The 15,598-nt window shown below is 54.3% G+C and overlaps 1 protein-coding gene across 1 annotated transcript; it reads right to left on the reverse strand.

Annotated features, from left to right (window-relative positions):
• Nucleotides 1-2,321: 2,321 nt before the first annotated feature.
• On the reverse strand, nt 2,322-7,734 carry GDF2 (growth differentiation factor 2). Its single transcript, XM_069460065.1, has 2 exons — nt 7,204-7,734; nt 2,322-4,824 (listed from the first exon to the last, which is right to left on the reverse strand). The coding sequence occupies exons 1-2, from the start codon at nt 7,547-7,549 to the stop codon at nt 3,887-3,889; spliced, it is 1,284 nt and encodes a 427-aa protein (XP_069316166.1). The 5' UTR covers nt 7,550-7,734; the 3' UTR covers nt 2,322-3,886.
• Nucleotides 7,735-15,598: the final 7,864 nt, after the last annotated feature.

Genomic DNA, 15,598 nt, shown 5'->3' on the forward strand with positions numbered 1-15,598 from the left:
GGGGCCAAAGCTATGAGGAGAGGGGGCTCTGGGATTTCATAAACCTATAAGGGTTCAAAAATCTCTTTGAGGATCAAAGCAGGGTTGTCAGGGTTTTATTTTGCCAATTGTGGACATTATAAAAAAACGACAAACCTATTACCTACCTATTACTTCATAAAAAGAGATATTTGAACACCCTCAAAACTAAACTTGGCTTTTATGAACAGTATTTCATTGACCTTATTTTTATCACTTTGAGGCAGAAGTGACCCTTGTCTCCTGTAGCTGAGGGCCCTCTGTGCCCTCCGTGGAGAAGGCTGTAGGCTTGTGGGGACGGTCACCTCAGAACAGAAGCTCACGGAAGGGGCGCTGTGGGGGACAGACTCTGACTTTGGCCCAGGCTCAAGGGAAGCTGAGGCCACCGGTGTGCAGATTCCTGCCCGGAGCAGGTGCTCTTTTCCAAAACTCACATTCTGTGATTTGAAAATGAAAAGGTCAGGAGGGTTCGTTCGGTCCGACCCAGCATAAGCCGTCTGTGTCCACTGCTGCCTTAGGTGCAGCCTGCCTTGGGTCCAGTCTCCGTAGTACTCTCGTCAGAGATGTGGCTCGCTCAGAGAAGGCCGGAGAAAGAGTGGCAGCATCTCTGACCCCTCCCTAAGAAGCTGCCACAGGGCAGTAACAGGCCGGCCTTTCTGGGGTCAGCAGTTTCACTGCCTTTGGCCACAAAGCGGAGAAGCCTCTGGGCTTCCTCAGTGTGCACCAGGGGAGGTGGCAGGGCTGTCAGACCCGGGGGTCAGCTCCCAGCAGCCAAGCTCAGACTCCCGTCTCCCCAGAACACAGCCTCCTGAGTGTCTCTGGGACTTGGGAAGCCAAGACACCGACCATGCGTTCACAATCAGCTGTGTCATTGGCAGGGCCGAGTGCGGAATGAAAATGCGGATCCCTGGTTCAAACATTATTACACATTTCAAGACAGTGACAGCAGAGCATCGGCCTATGTGGCTCCCAGACTGCACACCTGAGACTGCACTAGGCAACAGGCCGGCACAGCCCTAAGGGCCTCTCCTTGTGTCTCTGCATCATCACCGCTAAAGCCCTGGGGGGGCGGGGAGGAGCACACCACAGAGGTGGGCTGGCCCCAGGCTCCCCACCCATGCCTTGAACCCGACCTCAGCCTCCTCATCCTTAAAGGGGCGAACACCACCTCCCTGGGGGCTGCTGTGAGGACCACCAAAGAGGATGGTATAGGAGCCTTCCAGGTCAAACAGGGCCGTGTCAGGGGCCCAGAGACAGAGGCAGTGCAGAGGTCTAAGGATGGCTCTGGAGAGAAGCCGCCGTCCGGACAGAGAGGGTCGGATGACCTGGGTGCCGGAGCCAAGCCGTGGTGCCCGCACGGGAAAGGAGCGGTCCCGAGGCCGGCGGGGTGGGGAGTCCTGCTCCCACCTGCGCTGGCGGGGCTCACGTGGGAATTAAGCCCGGCTGGACAAGAGAAGGCTGCAAGTATCCACCAGGAATCCCTCCCTTCGTCCGTCTGGTGGAATGCTGAGAGAAGGCCAGCAACAGCGCTTAGCCACCCTGTGGACAGAACGTCCCCTTCTCAAGCGAGGAGTGCACAGCAGGCACTAGCCAATCAGAGAGTCTTGATGAGCCGGCCCACGAGGGTGGGGCCCAGGAAAAGTGACGGCCAGGGAGGGCGTCCCCTGAGGGTGGAACAGGGGCGGCCTGTGGTGGGGTTTGGCTGGAGCGGGTCAGAGCGGGTCGGAGCGGGAGCGCAGTGAGACTGACGATGGGACCTCGGTCCAGCCTTGGGACCGGGAGGAGAGGACTTTAGGCCGCCGGTGTTGCTCATGGAGAGTGGGGGCCTCCCTCGCCTGTCACAGGGCAGCGTAGAGGACGGCAGGACAGCAACGGTGGTCGGGGACTTGCAAACATCTGACACGCAGCCACACCCCCAAGAAGCCCATACAGGAACCTGTCCCCTCACCCCAGTGTGCAGACACTGGCCACCCACCTGTGTCCACCCGCCCTGGGGCAGCTGCGTGTCCCTCCCTCGCCTCCTTAGGGAAGGGCCCAGCCCGTCCCAGTGGGGCCTGGAAGGAGGGTGGGCAGGGGGAGGGCCTGGGGGCTTTCACTTTCAGGTCTCATATTCAGGACAAGCTGCAGATCAGACCTGTGGCTTTATTTCTAAGCAGAACTTTCATGCAGGCACAGAAATACACCACCAGGACTGCAAGATGTCTGTCACCCAACTTTGAACAGTATTGTTCTAGCACACTGCCTAGCAGGTACCAGAAATTCATATTTTCTATGATTCCAGTAATTAAAAACTAATGTCTCATTGTATTTTTGTGTTAAAGTTGTTCATTGGTTTCGTGTAAACATTTAACACAAACTTTTTTTTTAAATATATGGGAGCTTCAGCCAGTGGGAACAGCCTGGTCCCTCTAAGCCTCCTCTGGGCCCCGCTCTGGCCAGGAGTCAGAAGGCCACAGGGCAGAATCTTTGCCACTTTCAGGCTTTTCTTCACACTGCCCGTCGTGCGTGGCCAGGAGAAGCAGAGGACAGGGGCAAGCACAGAGGAAATGGAAACTGTCCTCCCTTGGGGTCAGTGGAGGCTGTGTCTGGTCCCGGCCCAGGCCCAGGGTGGGGCCGGACGCACATTACTTAAGACAGCGGCAAGTGCAGGCGGGCTGGTGGCTGCGTGAGTTCTCCAGAGGCTGGGGAGCCTCACGCAGGAAGGCTGGACATCTTAACACTTGAGCACATGTCACCAAGGAGTAAAAATAGAGACATTTCAAATACCAAAGCAAGAGCACATTTAATTCCAACCGGTTCAAATCCAGGTCCTGTCTCCTGGGGGGGTCCTTGTGCAGGGACACCCACGGTGCCTTGTGCTGCTGAGCTGGGTAAGTAACCGCAGAGCTGCTGCCGTGGCTGCCCATCCCTCAGGGCACATTGCGTGTACGGACAGCAAGTGGCCCCGTGAGAACTCGCACTGGCCGTGCGAGTGGGTCACAGCAGCTCTGGCCACAGTGCAGGACGTGGCCCAGAGGACTGCTGCTCCCCACCATGCAGTTGCTTTTGGGGTGGTTTTTCAGTGACTCAGGCGTGATATTAAAAAGCATTTGGCCACTGAATGAGCACAGGCACCGAGAGGTCAGACCATGCGCTGGACGTGACAACAGCCCCGTCGCACTGGTGTGGACTGAGCAGGGCTCAGCACAGTCTGGCCTCGGCGCCCCCGGGCTCCCAGCGCTTCCCTGCTTTTTGGCTGCAGGGAGACCTGCTAAACTACAGTGGGGCACTTGGGAAGGTCCCGGGCTTCGTCTCCCACAGACATGGGCTGGAACCGTGCCACGGACTGGCACTGCTTGGCCTGCCTGCGTTTCGGTTTCCGCCTCTGTAACTTGGAGGCCATCGCGCCCCTCTCACTGGGTCAGGCAAGTGCATGCAATGGTGGCTCAGAGCGCGTGGCCTGCTCCTGTCCCCCCACTCCCTGAGGCTACTGGGCTCAGCCCGGACCGTCTCGTCCTCCACGACCCGTTAACTCCCATAAACCTGCGCCCCTCACCCGCTGTCCACGCTCCTCTGGCTCCCTTCTGCTCAGTTTGCTAAGGACTCTGGATTAGTGTCTCTCCTGTCTCCTTTTCGTCATCTCCCCTTCCACCCCGACAGCACTGCCAGGCTGTCCTGGAAAGCCCCACACCCCACACCCCGGCCATCGCCTTCCCAGCAGTCGGGCCCAGGGGCATTGCTCGGAGCCTGCAGGTCATCCCTGCACCCTCCACGCTGCACTTCCCCCCCCAGGCTGGCATGCAGATCGACTCAGTCCCGGTGGTGCCCAGGGGACAAAGGACCTCTCAGGACCCCCTGCCGCCTGCCTCCCCGGCCCCGCCGGCAGGTACTACCTGCACCCACACTCTGCCACGCTCATGCCCTCGTAGTGGTACTTGAGGGTGGGCACCCCCATGTCATCCTTGTAGAGTATGGAGATGGGGCTCAGTTTGGTGGGCACGCAGCAGGCCTTGCCCACCTTCGTGGGGAACTTGAGATGCACCAGGGTCTGCACGATGGCATGTTTCGTTGGCGTCACGTCGTCAGCCAGAGGGAAGAAGCAGCCACCTTTACACTCATAGGCGTCATACTCCTTGGGCGCGATGATCCAGCTGTCCCAGCCAATGTCCTCGAAGTTCACCCGCATGGAGGTCTTTTGACAGTGGCTGCCAGCGCCGGTGCTCCTCTTCCGTCTGGCTAAAGACGACCCTGCGGCCGTGTGGCCGTCCACGTCCTCCCCGCTCCCCCCTGCCTCCGCGGGGCTGTCCCTGGACAGCTTCTTGAGCACGCTCTCCTGCTCGTGGCCGATCATCTCCCTGAGCTCCAGCCTGGTCTCCTTGGTCCCGTTGCTGCGGTCATTGGAGAAGACGACGAAGAACGGCAAGTTTTTGGACCCCGGGGGAACGCTGATGTCCAGCTTGTCACAGCCCTTCCTGTGGCTCTCCACTGTCACCTCTAGCTTGTTTTTGCTCTTGCTGGAGTCGGCACGGACCCATCTCTTCACAGCGCTGGACACTTCCAAGGTCTCCCAGCCCTGGTCCCGAATGTCCTGGGACACCAGGAGAGTCTTGGTCCCCGCAGCACTGTCCCAGGCATCTGCTCCATCCAGAACGTCATAAATGACCATGTTTCCTTTCAGCGCATGAGAGGAGTCCACGTGATTTTGACAGGAGACGTAGAGTCGGAGCTCGGCCCTGGTGATTTGCTCGTGTCTGGGAACGGAGATGTTGAAAAGCAGGATGTGCCTCTGGAAGGGGAAGTCTCCCGTGGTGGCTACGGAGACGGCATCTGGAAGGCAAACACACGGATGGGCATCTGCCGGAGGGCCCATTTTCATGACACCAAAGTTCACGGTTTGGATGCAAGGGCATCTGGGATGACACTTTTGTCTCTACTATCTCTATTTTGTCCACTTAAGCCTTTAAGTATTTTGAGCAGTATATCTAGGATCTTCTAAAGAGAAGCAGAGGCAGGAGATGCCTCCAACTGAGGTTGACAGTTCCAGCTATTTATTGAGCATTTACTACGTGCCAGGAGTTACACTAGGAGCTTTGCATAATATATTTTGCTGTAGTTCTCACACTCATCCCAGGAGGGTCTAATTATGATGCCACTTTTATAGATATGGAGACTGGGATTCAGGGCATTTAAATGCCACAGTGCACGCAGCAGGGAAGCGCCCTCACATAAAGGAAGCATCGACATGCACTGTCAGCCCGAGGGTGGAGATCCTGAGTGTGTGAATTCAAAGGAGAGATTCCGGGAGGGGACCACGAAGGTCCAATACTAAGACAAGGTTAAAAATTTCGGAACAGTGCTGAAATCATTTAGAATCATAACTCCCAAGCAAAGTGAAAGTGGATTCTTTTTTTTTTTTTTTTTTGAGGAAAAAATACATTAGCTTCAATTGCTTTGTCATGTCAAGGAAAAATAGGGCTTGCTTTTTAGCCATATAAGTGTCTCCATTTCCCACTTCTCCTGGGCTGACACTTGGCCATCAGCATGTTTGTACTATATCGTGGCTGGCATCTTTTGAGCTCCTACTATGTGCCAACACGAATGGAGACCCTGCACTGCCCTGAAACCCGGCCAGCAGGTTTTGATGTCTGACAGACTGAAACACGAGTATTCCCTAGAGTTGGGAGAATGAAGTGCCGGTCCTGACTCTGTGCCTCAGTAGGCCTGTTACCTTGGAAAGTCCTGAGTGTCACTGTGCCTCCGTTTCCTCATCTGTGAAATGGGTTTATCCTACCTCCCTCCCAGAGCTGGAGGGAGGCTTGGACACAGTCTCTGGCTTATAGCTGATAATCAATGTTCCTATGCCCCACCCCTAGACCCTCCTCCCGACCCGGGCACGCCCCCTGCATACACCAAAGCACGTGACTGCTCAGCTCTGTGTCCCCCTCACCCAGCACGCTGCACCTTCCTGGCTCCTACAGGACGAGTCGAGCCGCCCTCGGACCGTCTGGGAAGGGAGCAGAACCGGCAACCACAGGAACGCCAGGATGGGATCAGTTTCTGGGGACATGTGCACTGCTGTGTGTGTGTGTGTGTGTGTGTGTGTGTGTGTATTCCCAGGCCCGTGGGAGTTGGTAATTTAGGCTCTGGCGAAAGAAGCCCAGGCTTCTCCTAAGGTGGAGGTCACACAGATGTGCCCTATGGGCCTGGTGACTTGCAGATTGCATTTTTTAAGAAAATGAAGACGGAGTTTTAAAAATCAGGTAAATTCACATAAAATCAACAATTTTCTTCTTCCTTTCGACTATCAGAAAATTCAGCACTGTGGCATGTATCGTGACCACAGTCCTTTAGAGGGACACATGCTCTGCAGGCCAGGCAGGTCTGGCCTGGCCGTGGCACTGAGCTGGGACGCTTAGGCCTTTGCAGGTCTCAGACCCAGGAGGGGAGAGGCCCTGTGCTCCTGACAGGAAAGGCGGCGCCACGCGGACAGGCGGGCCCGGGTTGGACTCCAGCCACTCGACATTTAACAGGTGCCCTCAGAGGCTGCAAGCTCCATGTCACTGCTCAGAAACTCATTTCACCTGCGTCATGTGAAGTCGAATGAGTTGGTGGACACAGACCCTGTACTTTCCTAGTTCTCCTAAATCAGGGACATTTCTATTTTAAAAAATATTTAGGTTCTCCTGCAATGCTTCACTATCAAAATATTTCATCAATTTTTAAAAATGCTTTCCTAAGAGAGAAATAGACATTCTTTCAAAGTTTAAAAACATACCAGTTGGGAGCTAAATAAGTTGTCTAAGTAGGAAGGAGTCAGGGAGGGCAGGGGCAAGGAGGGACGGACACACCAGTGGAGAGGAGGGGAGGCGGAAGGGACGGAAGAAAGGGCGCTGTCTCCCTGCGGCCTCCCGCGTTAGATGTGGCGTGCGGCGGGGAAGGAGCACCCTGCAGAGCAGGCTGCCGTGATGAGAGCAGGCTCTCGGTGATGATGGAATGTTCTATAACCAGCACTGCCCCGTGGGGAAGCCCTTAGCCACACAGGATGGCTGCACACTTGAAGCGGTGCAAATAAGGAACTAGGCTGATTTTATTTCACTGTAATACACGGAAACTTGAAGAGCCTCCTGTGGCCATGGCCGCCACAGGGCAGTGCAGCTGCGGCCCTGTGAGTCCCACCCCAGGGCCCCCCGTGCAAGCAGACTCTACCTTCCACGCTGAAGCTGCGCACGATGTTGGACGCCGGGGTGGTGGACTTGTCAGTGGTGTACCTGTTGTACAGGTCGATCATGTACTGCGGCGGCTCCACTCTGGTTTTGTCCTGGGAGGGGACCCCGCTCAGGTTGAGGCTGCGCAAGAAATCCACCTTCATGTTCTCCAGGAACATCTTCAGGTCGAAGGTGCGCTCGGGCGGCTCCCCTCCAGGCGCCCCCAGCGGGCTGTGGCCTTTCCCCCCGGCAGACGCCTGCCCCCAGCTCTGCAGTGGCTTCCCCTGCAGGGAGCAGGCCAGCAGGGACAGCACGGGCAGAGCCACCCACAGCACCCTAGGGCACATCTTGGGCTGTCGCTCTCACCCCAGAGAGGGGAGAGGGGACTGCGGGTGGCCTCGACGTGTTAGCGGGCACAGGGAGGAGCGCAGGAGGAGTGGGCCCGCATGGCCCTGCTGTCCGCTCTGCAGGAAGCCCTGGCCAGCACGCTCTCGCTCGTGTCCCGGGCTGGACTGTCCTCCACTTGTTCTTATCTGGCCCTCGATGCGGCGCTCTGACCTCTTATCGGAGGAAGCTCTCTGTTAATGAAGGCTCTGTAAACATCTGACAAACATGCAGGGCTTGTGGGAAAGACACGGCCTACTGTAAAGAATCCGCGTTTCTCCGGGGGGTTATCGCCCCCTAATTAGGATCCGTTCTCGTTTCCTTGCCAGCACTGGTCAGAAGACTCTCCAGGGTGGGTGACAGAGGCTCCATCTCCTGGGCCACGGGAACAAAGAATCCAGGAAATCAGACCAGAAAGTCCTCCAAATATGGCAACAACAATGCGGAACACCCAGGAGGCCCTGGCAAACCGTGGGGCCGGGCATGGACCTGGGCTGGGCACCACCCGGGGGTTCACAGAAGCCTGCTCCTTGTGGAACTGGAACATGCCAGTGTGGCTCGCGGGCTGCACCCAAGGGTGTGGACGCAGCATCCTCACTGACCACCTGTGTGTGTGATCTGGAGCAAGTCACCTCAGCCCTTCAAGCCTCCCGTTCAGAAGAGAGGTATGAGGAGTTCAGAGAATGGTGTGCTGGAACAGAACATCGTGGAAGTGTCCTAGCCAGCTGGGGGGCTGCGGTCGGGCCACCCCTTCTCCGCCCCAGGTCGGACTGAGATGGAGCTGGGGCGGAAGCTCTGGGCTCCCCAGCCTGCTGTGCAGGAGCACCACAGCACACTTCGGCCTGCCCGGCCCTCAAATCCCAGCTTTGTCACTGGTCTGTGGGGAGGTCTCGGCTCACATCTGTAAGCAGCCGCCTGGGCCATGCTCGTTAGGCAGGAGAACCGTGTGGTCTGGGGGGACAGAGGAGTAGATGGGAAGTTCTGAGACTGGTGCCTGCCCAGGAGATGACCCCTTGGCAGGGGGAGGTAGGGGCTGGCAAGTGTGGCCCAGGTAGGGGGGTGGGAGGCCCCAGGGACTGTATTATTTCAAGAGCAGCATGCCCACACTTAGACTCTGCCAATTTCCGTCACGTGTGGCTTTGACCAAAGCAAAGAACCAGCACAGTTAAAAACACCAGGGAGGTGTACAGGGTGGTCTACTCTGGGGGAGATTTGAACATGACATTGCTCCACACTGGCAGGGCTCCCTGGAAGAGGTGGCAGAGCACTGAGCAGGTCCAGAGAGATGCAGAGGGGGAAGGGTGAAACCAGGAACCCCCGAGTGGTCAGGCCCGGACGGAACTTGCCGTTCGCACCCTTTGGAGGCACGCCCAGGGCCAGGGGAGGATGGGAAGAGTGCTGCTTCAGAAATGCAGCCTGGGCGGGTGGGGGTGGGCAGGAAGCACGCTGGGCTTTGAGCCAGCCCAGTGCAAGAATCCCATGGGGCAGGGAACAGACAAGCAAACGGGTGCCAAGCCCAGGAGACAGAGCTGCAGCTGCAGGGTGTGGTGTGAGACAGGAGGAGCTGAGGACAGGGCAGGCACCAGTGTGCTCTGGCCTGCGAGGCCACCCAGGACCCTTTCACACTGAAGCAGTTGAGCGGACGGATGGCACTGAGGCCTGGATGTCCTCAGGGAGGTGCGAGGGGCTGCTATCTGATGCTTTTTTAAAATGTGACTTTTTTTCTGGTTATAACAGTAGTATATAATGTAGAAAATTTGGGAAATGCAAAACTTAAAGAAGAAAATAAAAATAACCCACAATCTCATCATCTAGCAATGCCCAGTGTTAACATTCTGAGACACATAGAGCTTCCAAATCCTCTGTCTGAAACCCCTGTGACCACAGTGTTTTGGTATTCAGAAAGTTCCAGATTTGAGGAATTTGGTATGGTGCATATACTATAATATCCCCAAAAGGGTTGGAGAAAACACCCTAAAATGACACACGTTAATATTTCTGCAGCAAAACAAAGACACAAATATCCATTCGGGTCAAGTTTTGCCACAAGAAGAGTTAAAAGAAACTTTAGGTTTTCAGATAGCTTTGGATTTGGGGATCTCGCATACAGGACTACGGAGTGTTTGTACACAGGGCCGCCACCTCCGGCTGTGGAGGCTCTACGTGCTCACTGCCTGGAGGTGCCCGTCATATAGACTCTGATGTGGGCAGCTCCCTCGGAGCCAAGCAATGCAACATGTCTATGTTTTCCTGGAATTATCTGCCCTACAAACTCGGGATATCAGTATGGTCACATCTCTTATTTTTAATTAATTGCTTGACGCTTCCTGAGCCATATTATGAGGCAATCTATTTTTCCCCTTTCCCGAATTGTCCAAGTGTCTCACAGGGTTATTTAGTCCAAAGGATATGGGGGTGGGATGGTATCAATCCCGCTTCTTAATGCTGCGAAGGGGAAAGGAGAGAGGGGTCCTAGCAGGTGTCACCTGTTGTTGCTTCTCAGTGACATTGGCTTGGCTGCTGGGGACAGTTCCTACCCTTCCGATAGCAGCTTATCTGTAGCCGTCCAAGACTACAGTCCAAGTCTTTGGCTAGTCCGTCTCTGTGGTGTCCTCCATGGGGCACCAGGGTAACAGCTTACTGTTCTCCAGAAGGCATGGCTCTGTGGGTGGAGGGGTTGAGAGACAAGGCCAGCCATGGCCACACTCCAATCCCAACCTGTCCTCTCTCACAAATCTTTAGGTTCTTATGGGAGCATGGGTCACCAGCTGAGATGCCTGCTTTCAACAGGTGGTGATTTCAGGGTCCTTCTTACCTTTTGGTACAAATGGGCCTTGGTCCCTATGAACAGGTCCCCCTAACTCTGGGTTTCAGGGAACAAGGTTTGGGTCTTGTTCTGTCTTTCCCAGGGAGAAAAGGACTCTCGATGTTCCCTGGTGCAAAAGGACCTCTCCCTCCCCTGTATCCTTGCATTGCTAGGGCCAGGAAGGAGCTTCCTTGTTTGAGCCACAGAAGATCTTATTTACCCCTCCTTTGCCCACACCCCCCCAAAACTGTGTATTTTCTAACTCTTCATTTGCTGTCTCCAGGGAAGTCCATCCACATGATCATTCAAAGACCAAAGATCTGAGTTATGGTAGTTTTACATGTCTATACCTAGACAAAGCCAAGGCTGGCGTAAAATTTATGACAATCTAGACCGAAGTGTCTGTAATCTCTGTCCTAGATTTATTTACTTTCGAAGTCACTTCGTATACATGGTTTGGTGTACAACACAGGCTTGGTAGATACAGGTTTATTTTTCTTTTTGGTACATACAGGTTTGCTTTTCTTCTTTAAAACTGTGTCATTTAGTAGAAAGTTTCAAAAAAGCAGACCCCAAACAGGCTTAAGCAAAATGGATTACAGCTGACTGGTGACAGCTGAGAAGTTCAGCAATAGTCTGGCTTTAGCATGGCTTGATATAGAGAGGACAGACACAGTCCTGGCGACGACTTCTCCCCTCTCGGTCCTGTCCCCCGCTGTGTTGGCTTCAGCTCCGTCCCTGGGTGTCTTGGCAAGGCGGCCCCAGCAGGTCTGCGCCCTTTCACATGGGGCAGGGAGGAGCAAAAGCCTCTCCTTCAGGAAGTCCTAGAGAGTTCCCGGTGCCTCCATGGCCCTGATTGGATCATCTGCTCACACCCCAGCCAATCACTGCGGCCAGGGGAATGCAATGCCCTGATTGGCTTAGGCCCCTGGAGTGGGAGTGACGTCACTGGCAGCACAGGGAGAGTCAGGTTGGGATGGTCCCCGGAGGGGTCTAGGTCTGGGCACTAGAAGGAGATGCCACTAGAGGATTGTGTGAATATCTCCCCATATCATGAAAAACTTTTCATAAACTTCATTCTTAATGACTAAGCACTATCCAATCTTATAGACATATAGTAATTTATTCAAACATTCTCCAACTGTAGGACAATTAGTTATTAAGAAAATGTTGCAAGGCATTATTGCATGTTCTTACAGTCTATTTTATATTCTTAGATCATCAGAATTGGAATATCTAGGTCAAAGTATATGTAAATGTTTACAAAGCTCTTGCTAAGCATTGCTAAGCTGCTTTCCAGAAATGCTCTTTCAAGATTCACTTCCATTAGCCGAGACTAAGGAACATGTCTCACCACCCTCTCACCACCAGTTTTTCTCATCTTTGGTATGTTAATGAACAACAGCAACAAAATGCCAGTTTGCATTGCTAGTTGGGCTGGACTATATTCCCCCCACATTTTGATGAGCCACACCACAGGATCTGGACTTCAGCCTCTGGGGAGGTGCAGCGGTGGCTGGATCTCACCTGTGTTGGTCTGGGCCCGTGCTCAGGAACCCTATTTGTTACTGAGCTGTGAGTCTAGGGAGAGGGCCAGGGGGCTCCATAGATGCCGGTGTTCCACAGGAACATACTGTATGTAAGTGCTCAATAAGTAATCACTGTTACTGCTACTGGCAGTACAAACGCCTGATCTTTCTGTCACTGCTTCCCTTTGCCCCACCTCTGGGACAGCTCTGCCCCTACCTCCTGCAGAGCCCCTGAGTGGGCTCTGCTCTCCCTCGGGAATGCTTTCCGCTCCTTCCCGCTGTCCTCCACCTGGGCTGGTCCTGACTGCCCTTCACCAGCAGCCTCTGTGCTCTGAGCAAAACCTCTCTGGTGGATTCATCCGACAACCACTTGAAGGGCCCCAGGACTGCTCCTCTGCTGTTCTCTCATGTCACATCCTCTGGCAATTTGATGTGCCCAGCAAGTCCTTCCTGCCTTCACAGCAAGCTGAGGCTCCTCCGGGTCAGGCCCCCTGGGCGCAGCGCTGTGTACACCCTTGAGCACCTAGGAGTGCTCTGTGGGGTGTGCGGCTGCCAGATTAGCCTTGTGCTCCCTGTCTTTTCTCAATGCCCAGACGGTTTGGCATTACTGTGCTGTGGTGATTTCTAACCAAAGCCTCTATAGTGTCATCCCTCCCAGGACTTGTGAATTATAGAAATCAAATCATCATATGCAATTGCTATGGGAGAAGCACAATTTAATGAACAAGAGAGGAGGATTTGACTGATCCATTTATTCGAAGGATCCTTGATGCTCATCGCTCCAAAGCAGTGACATTGACTTCAGCCTTCCTGCATGGAGGTGAGCATCAGTTTCTGTGACACGGCTGCCTCAGGGGGTCCCTTCCATCACAGGAGATGTCGCTATGAGGACAGCTGTTCTCAAAGTATGGTACCTGAGCCAGCAGCAGCAGCAGCAGCTGGGAGCTGGTTAGAAATACAAAGTCTCAGCCTGGATCGGAAACAACACTGGGGTGGGGCCCAGCCTGGGCCAAGACTCCAGATGTTTCTGATGTACATTCAGGTTTGCACACTGGTTCTGACAAAAAAAGGGAAGTCATATGTGTCTTTCGAGAGATGAAGTATGAATAGATTGCCCAGCATGGTATTTGGCATATAGTAAATGCTAAGTAATTGAATAAATAAACATGTTCATTCTCCTGCTCACCCACCTACCCCCGACTCACACAAACAAGACTCCTGGGAGAGACTGGAGGAGCAAGGTTAGGACTCCAGGCTGGGTAGAGGACCCAAGCTTGCATGAGCTCACTATCTCGGGGAGTAGAAGGGAGAAGGGAATGGAAATCTCAGAAGTATCAGTCTATCTATGAAGGATCTTATGCTTCCAGGTTTTGGTAAAAGGAAATAGCCTTGAACTCTAACATCAATGCTTTGGTGCACAAGTCACAGCCAGAGTTGGCAAGCCGCTCTTCCCTTCCGGTCTGCAGCCCTCCTTGCCATGTGCTGCCACCAAACCCTCCTTGCAATGTCCTTATTCCACCAGCCAAGCCCAGCTCTTCCTCCCTGGCTGACCTCAAAGTCAGCCTTTCTGGAGTCGTGTCCATTCCTCTTCCTCTGGAGCCCCCACCTCACCCCGCCCCCCAGCCCCAGACATCTATAGGTTCCTCTGACACAGCTGTCCCCATCCTGGGCACGGAAGAAGCATTAGCTATAGGCTATGGCTCTGATGACATTTTATAAGTGACTTAGACATAAAGAGGAACCTATTGGGATGCCTCAGGCAAGACACTTGGTAGTGCCAGAACTCAGTTTCCCCACTTCTCAAGTAGAAAGGTTGAATAAGAAGCTTCCCAAAGTTTTCTCCTAGCCTGAAAGCTTCTAGCCCTCAGCTGTACTGCTGGCATTTGTCGCATGAACTAACCCATAAGAGGCCCTGCCCTTCTAGAGGATGTACAAGTTCAGGGATGGGGGCCAGCTGCAGGCCACCCCCTGCTCCCTCCAGACTGACCCACACCCAGGTGAGTGACCTCAGCAACCTATGCACATCGAGGCTGTGTGCTGGAACCTTCCGGCAATGTGACAATGTAATGTTGATATTTTGGTCTTAAGGGGAGAAAAAAGTAATATATACATTTATTTTAAGCCTCACTTTACTGTGAGGGCATTCAGTGCCATTGGGAGCAGCCTAATACGCTGTAGTGCGATCACTAGCCAGGAAGTTCAGGGGCAGTGCTGGCCACATGGGCCTTGAATCAGGCAGCCCTGGGCACCAACCTGGCTTTGCCTGTGGTCTTGCTAAGACATTAGTGGACGCATTACTAGTGGATGTGCTACTTGCCTTCCTGAGCCTGTTTTCCTGCAGCATGAATTGGGCAGTAAGTGGTCAGGCTGCTGTGAGGGTAAATGAGATGCCACAACTACGTGGTGTTCTATAAATTGGAAGGATCCCTGATGACACTACCCCTCCCATCATGGGATTGGGACATACGTCATCCACCCGACCATTCCATGCCCCACAGTCATCAGGGTGAGCTCAGGAAAGATGGCAACCACTGAGTGCTGTCCGTCCCCGTGCTGGCCCCAGGGCGCAGGCTCCCAGCCTGTCTCCCCGCCACTCCCCAGTAGGCCAGGAAAGAAGACTCAGAGGCATTCCAGGTATTTGGGGGATCCAGAAGGTCTCCCAGAAATGGCAAATGCCAGAAGAAGAAGATAAAACTATTACAAGACACCCCATCTTGGCCAAAAATGGCAAGGGAGCAGTTTGATGAGGAAAAAATTAGATGGGATGGCGGGAATGAGGGGTCTACTATTGGGAAGAAAGAGAGCTGGAGTTTTCTCAAGCCCCAGTATTTTTACCCGTTTTGCTGTTGATTTATATCCTGTCATGTTCCAAAAAGAATTAGCCATGGCAAACCGAGCACTAAGTGTGCAGGCCAGCCTGAGCCAGCTCAGTATCTACAGCAGCTAAAGGAAGCATCTGGTCCCAGGTCAGATTCCTGCAAGAGTGACAGAACAAGGCCGCGTGTGCGGGGACATCCACCTCTCACCTGATCTCTGGCAGGGGCCTGTGCCCAGCAGGCCAGGGTCCCCCGGGCAGCTGCTCATGTGTCCCAGGACCACTTGGAGTCCCACAGAGATGCTGAGCAGATGCTGATGCTCCCCCCCTCCCCGAGGTACCCTCGGATCGCTCTTACCTCTGGCTCTGGGGCAGTTTCTCCAGTTTCAGTGGCTTGGCCTCCGGGCGCTGCCACTGCAGCCTTCTTCAGAGGCTGCCCATGTAAGGGTCAAGGGACTGGGAGTTCACATCTCCCCATGCGGGGGCGGCCAGAAGCCAAGAAGCCCCGAACAGCCCGCTCCCTTGCTGGAGCGCGGACTCTCTCTGCGGGGTACTTTAAGCTCCAGCACTCCCCATGGGATCCCGAGGAGGCTGGGATGCTGGGCTCCTGGCCCGCGTCTCCTGGGAGCACTTGCTCACACATTCCTGGCACAGGATTCCTGGTCTCCGAGCCAGCCCAACACCTAAGACAGACACCGTGGCTGCTTCTTTCCTTGGACACCCTGTTAGAGAACCGCTTGTGGCTTTCCAGTCCCCTCTGAGTAAGACTTGGGCCATGTCATCCTCAGGTCCTGCTGATGCGACTGTGATGCACCTGCCTCACGTCAGACCCAGATTCTCTTTCAGAAATTCTGGCTAACCA

Source organism: Eulemur rufifrons, chromosome 28 (assembly GCF_041146395.1).
Source record: "Eulemur rufifrons isolate Redbay chromosome 28, OSU_ERuf_1, whole genome shotgun sequence".
Taxonomy (NCBI): Eukaryota; Metazoa; Chordata; class Mammalia; order Primates; family Lemuridae; genus Eulemur; species Eulemur rufifrons.

Bases quoted from the DNA above. Each gene is read 5' to 3' on its own strand.
- GDF2 (XM_069460065.1), bottom strand. From the start codon at position 7,549: ATGTGCCCTAGGGTGCTGTGGGTGGCTCTGCCCGTGCTGTCCCTGCTG. The intron at 4,825-7,203 runs GTAGAGTCTGCT...TTTGCCTTCCAG, and splicing joins GCGCAGCTTCAGCGTGGAAG to ATGCCGTCTCCGTAGCCACC.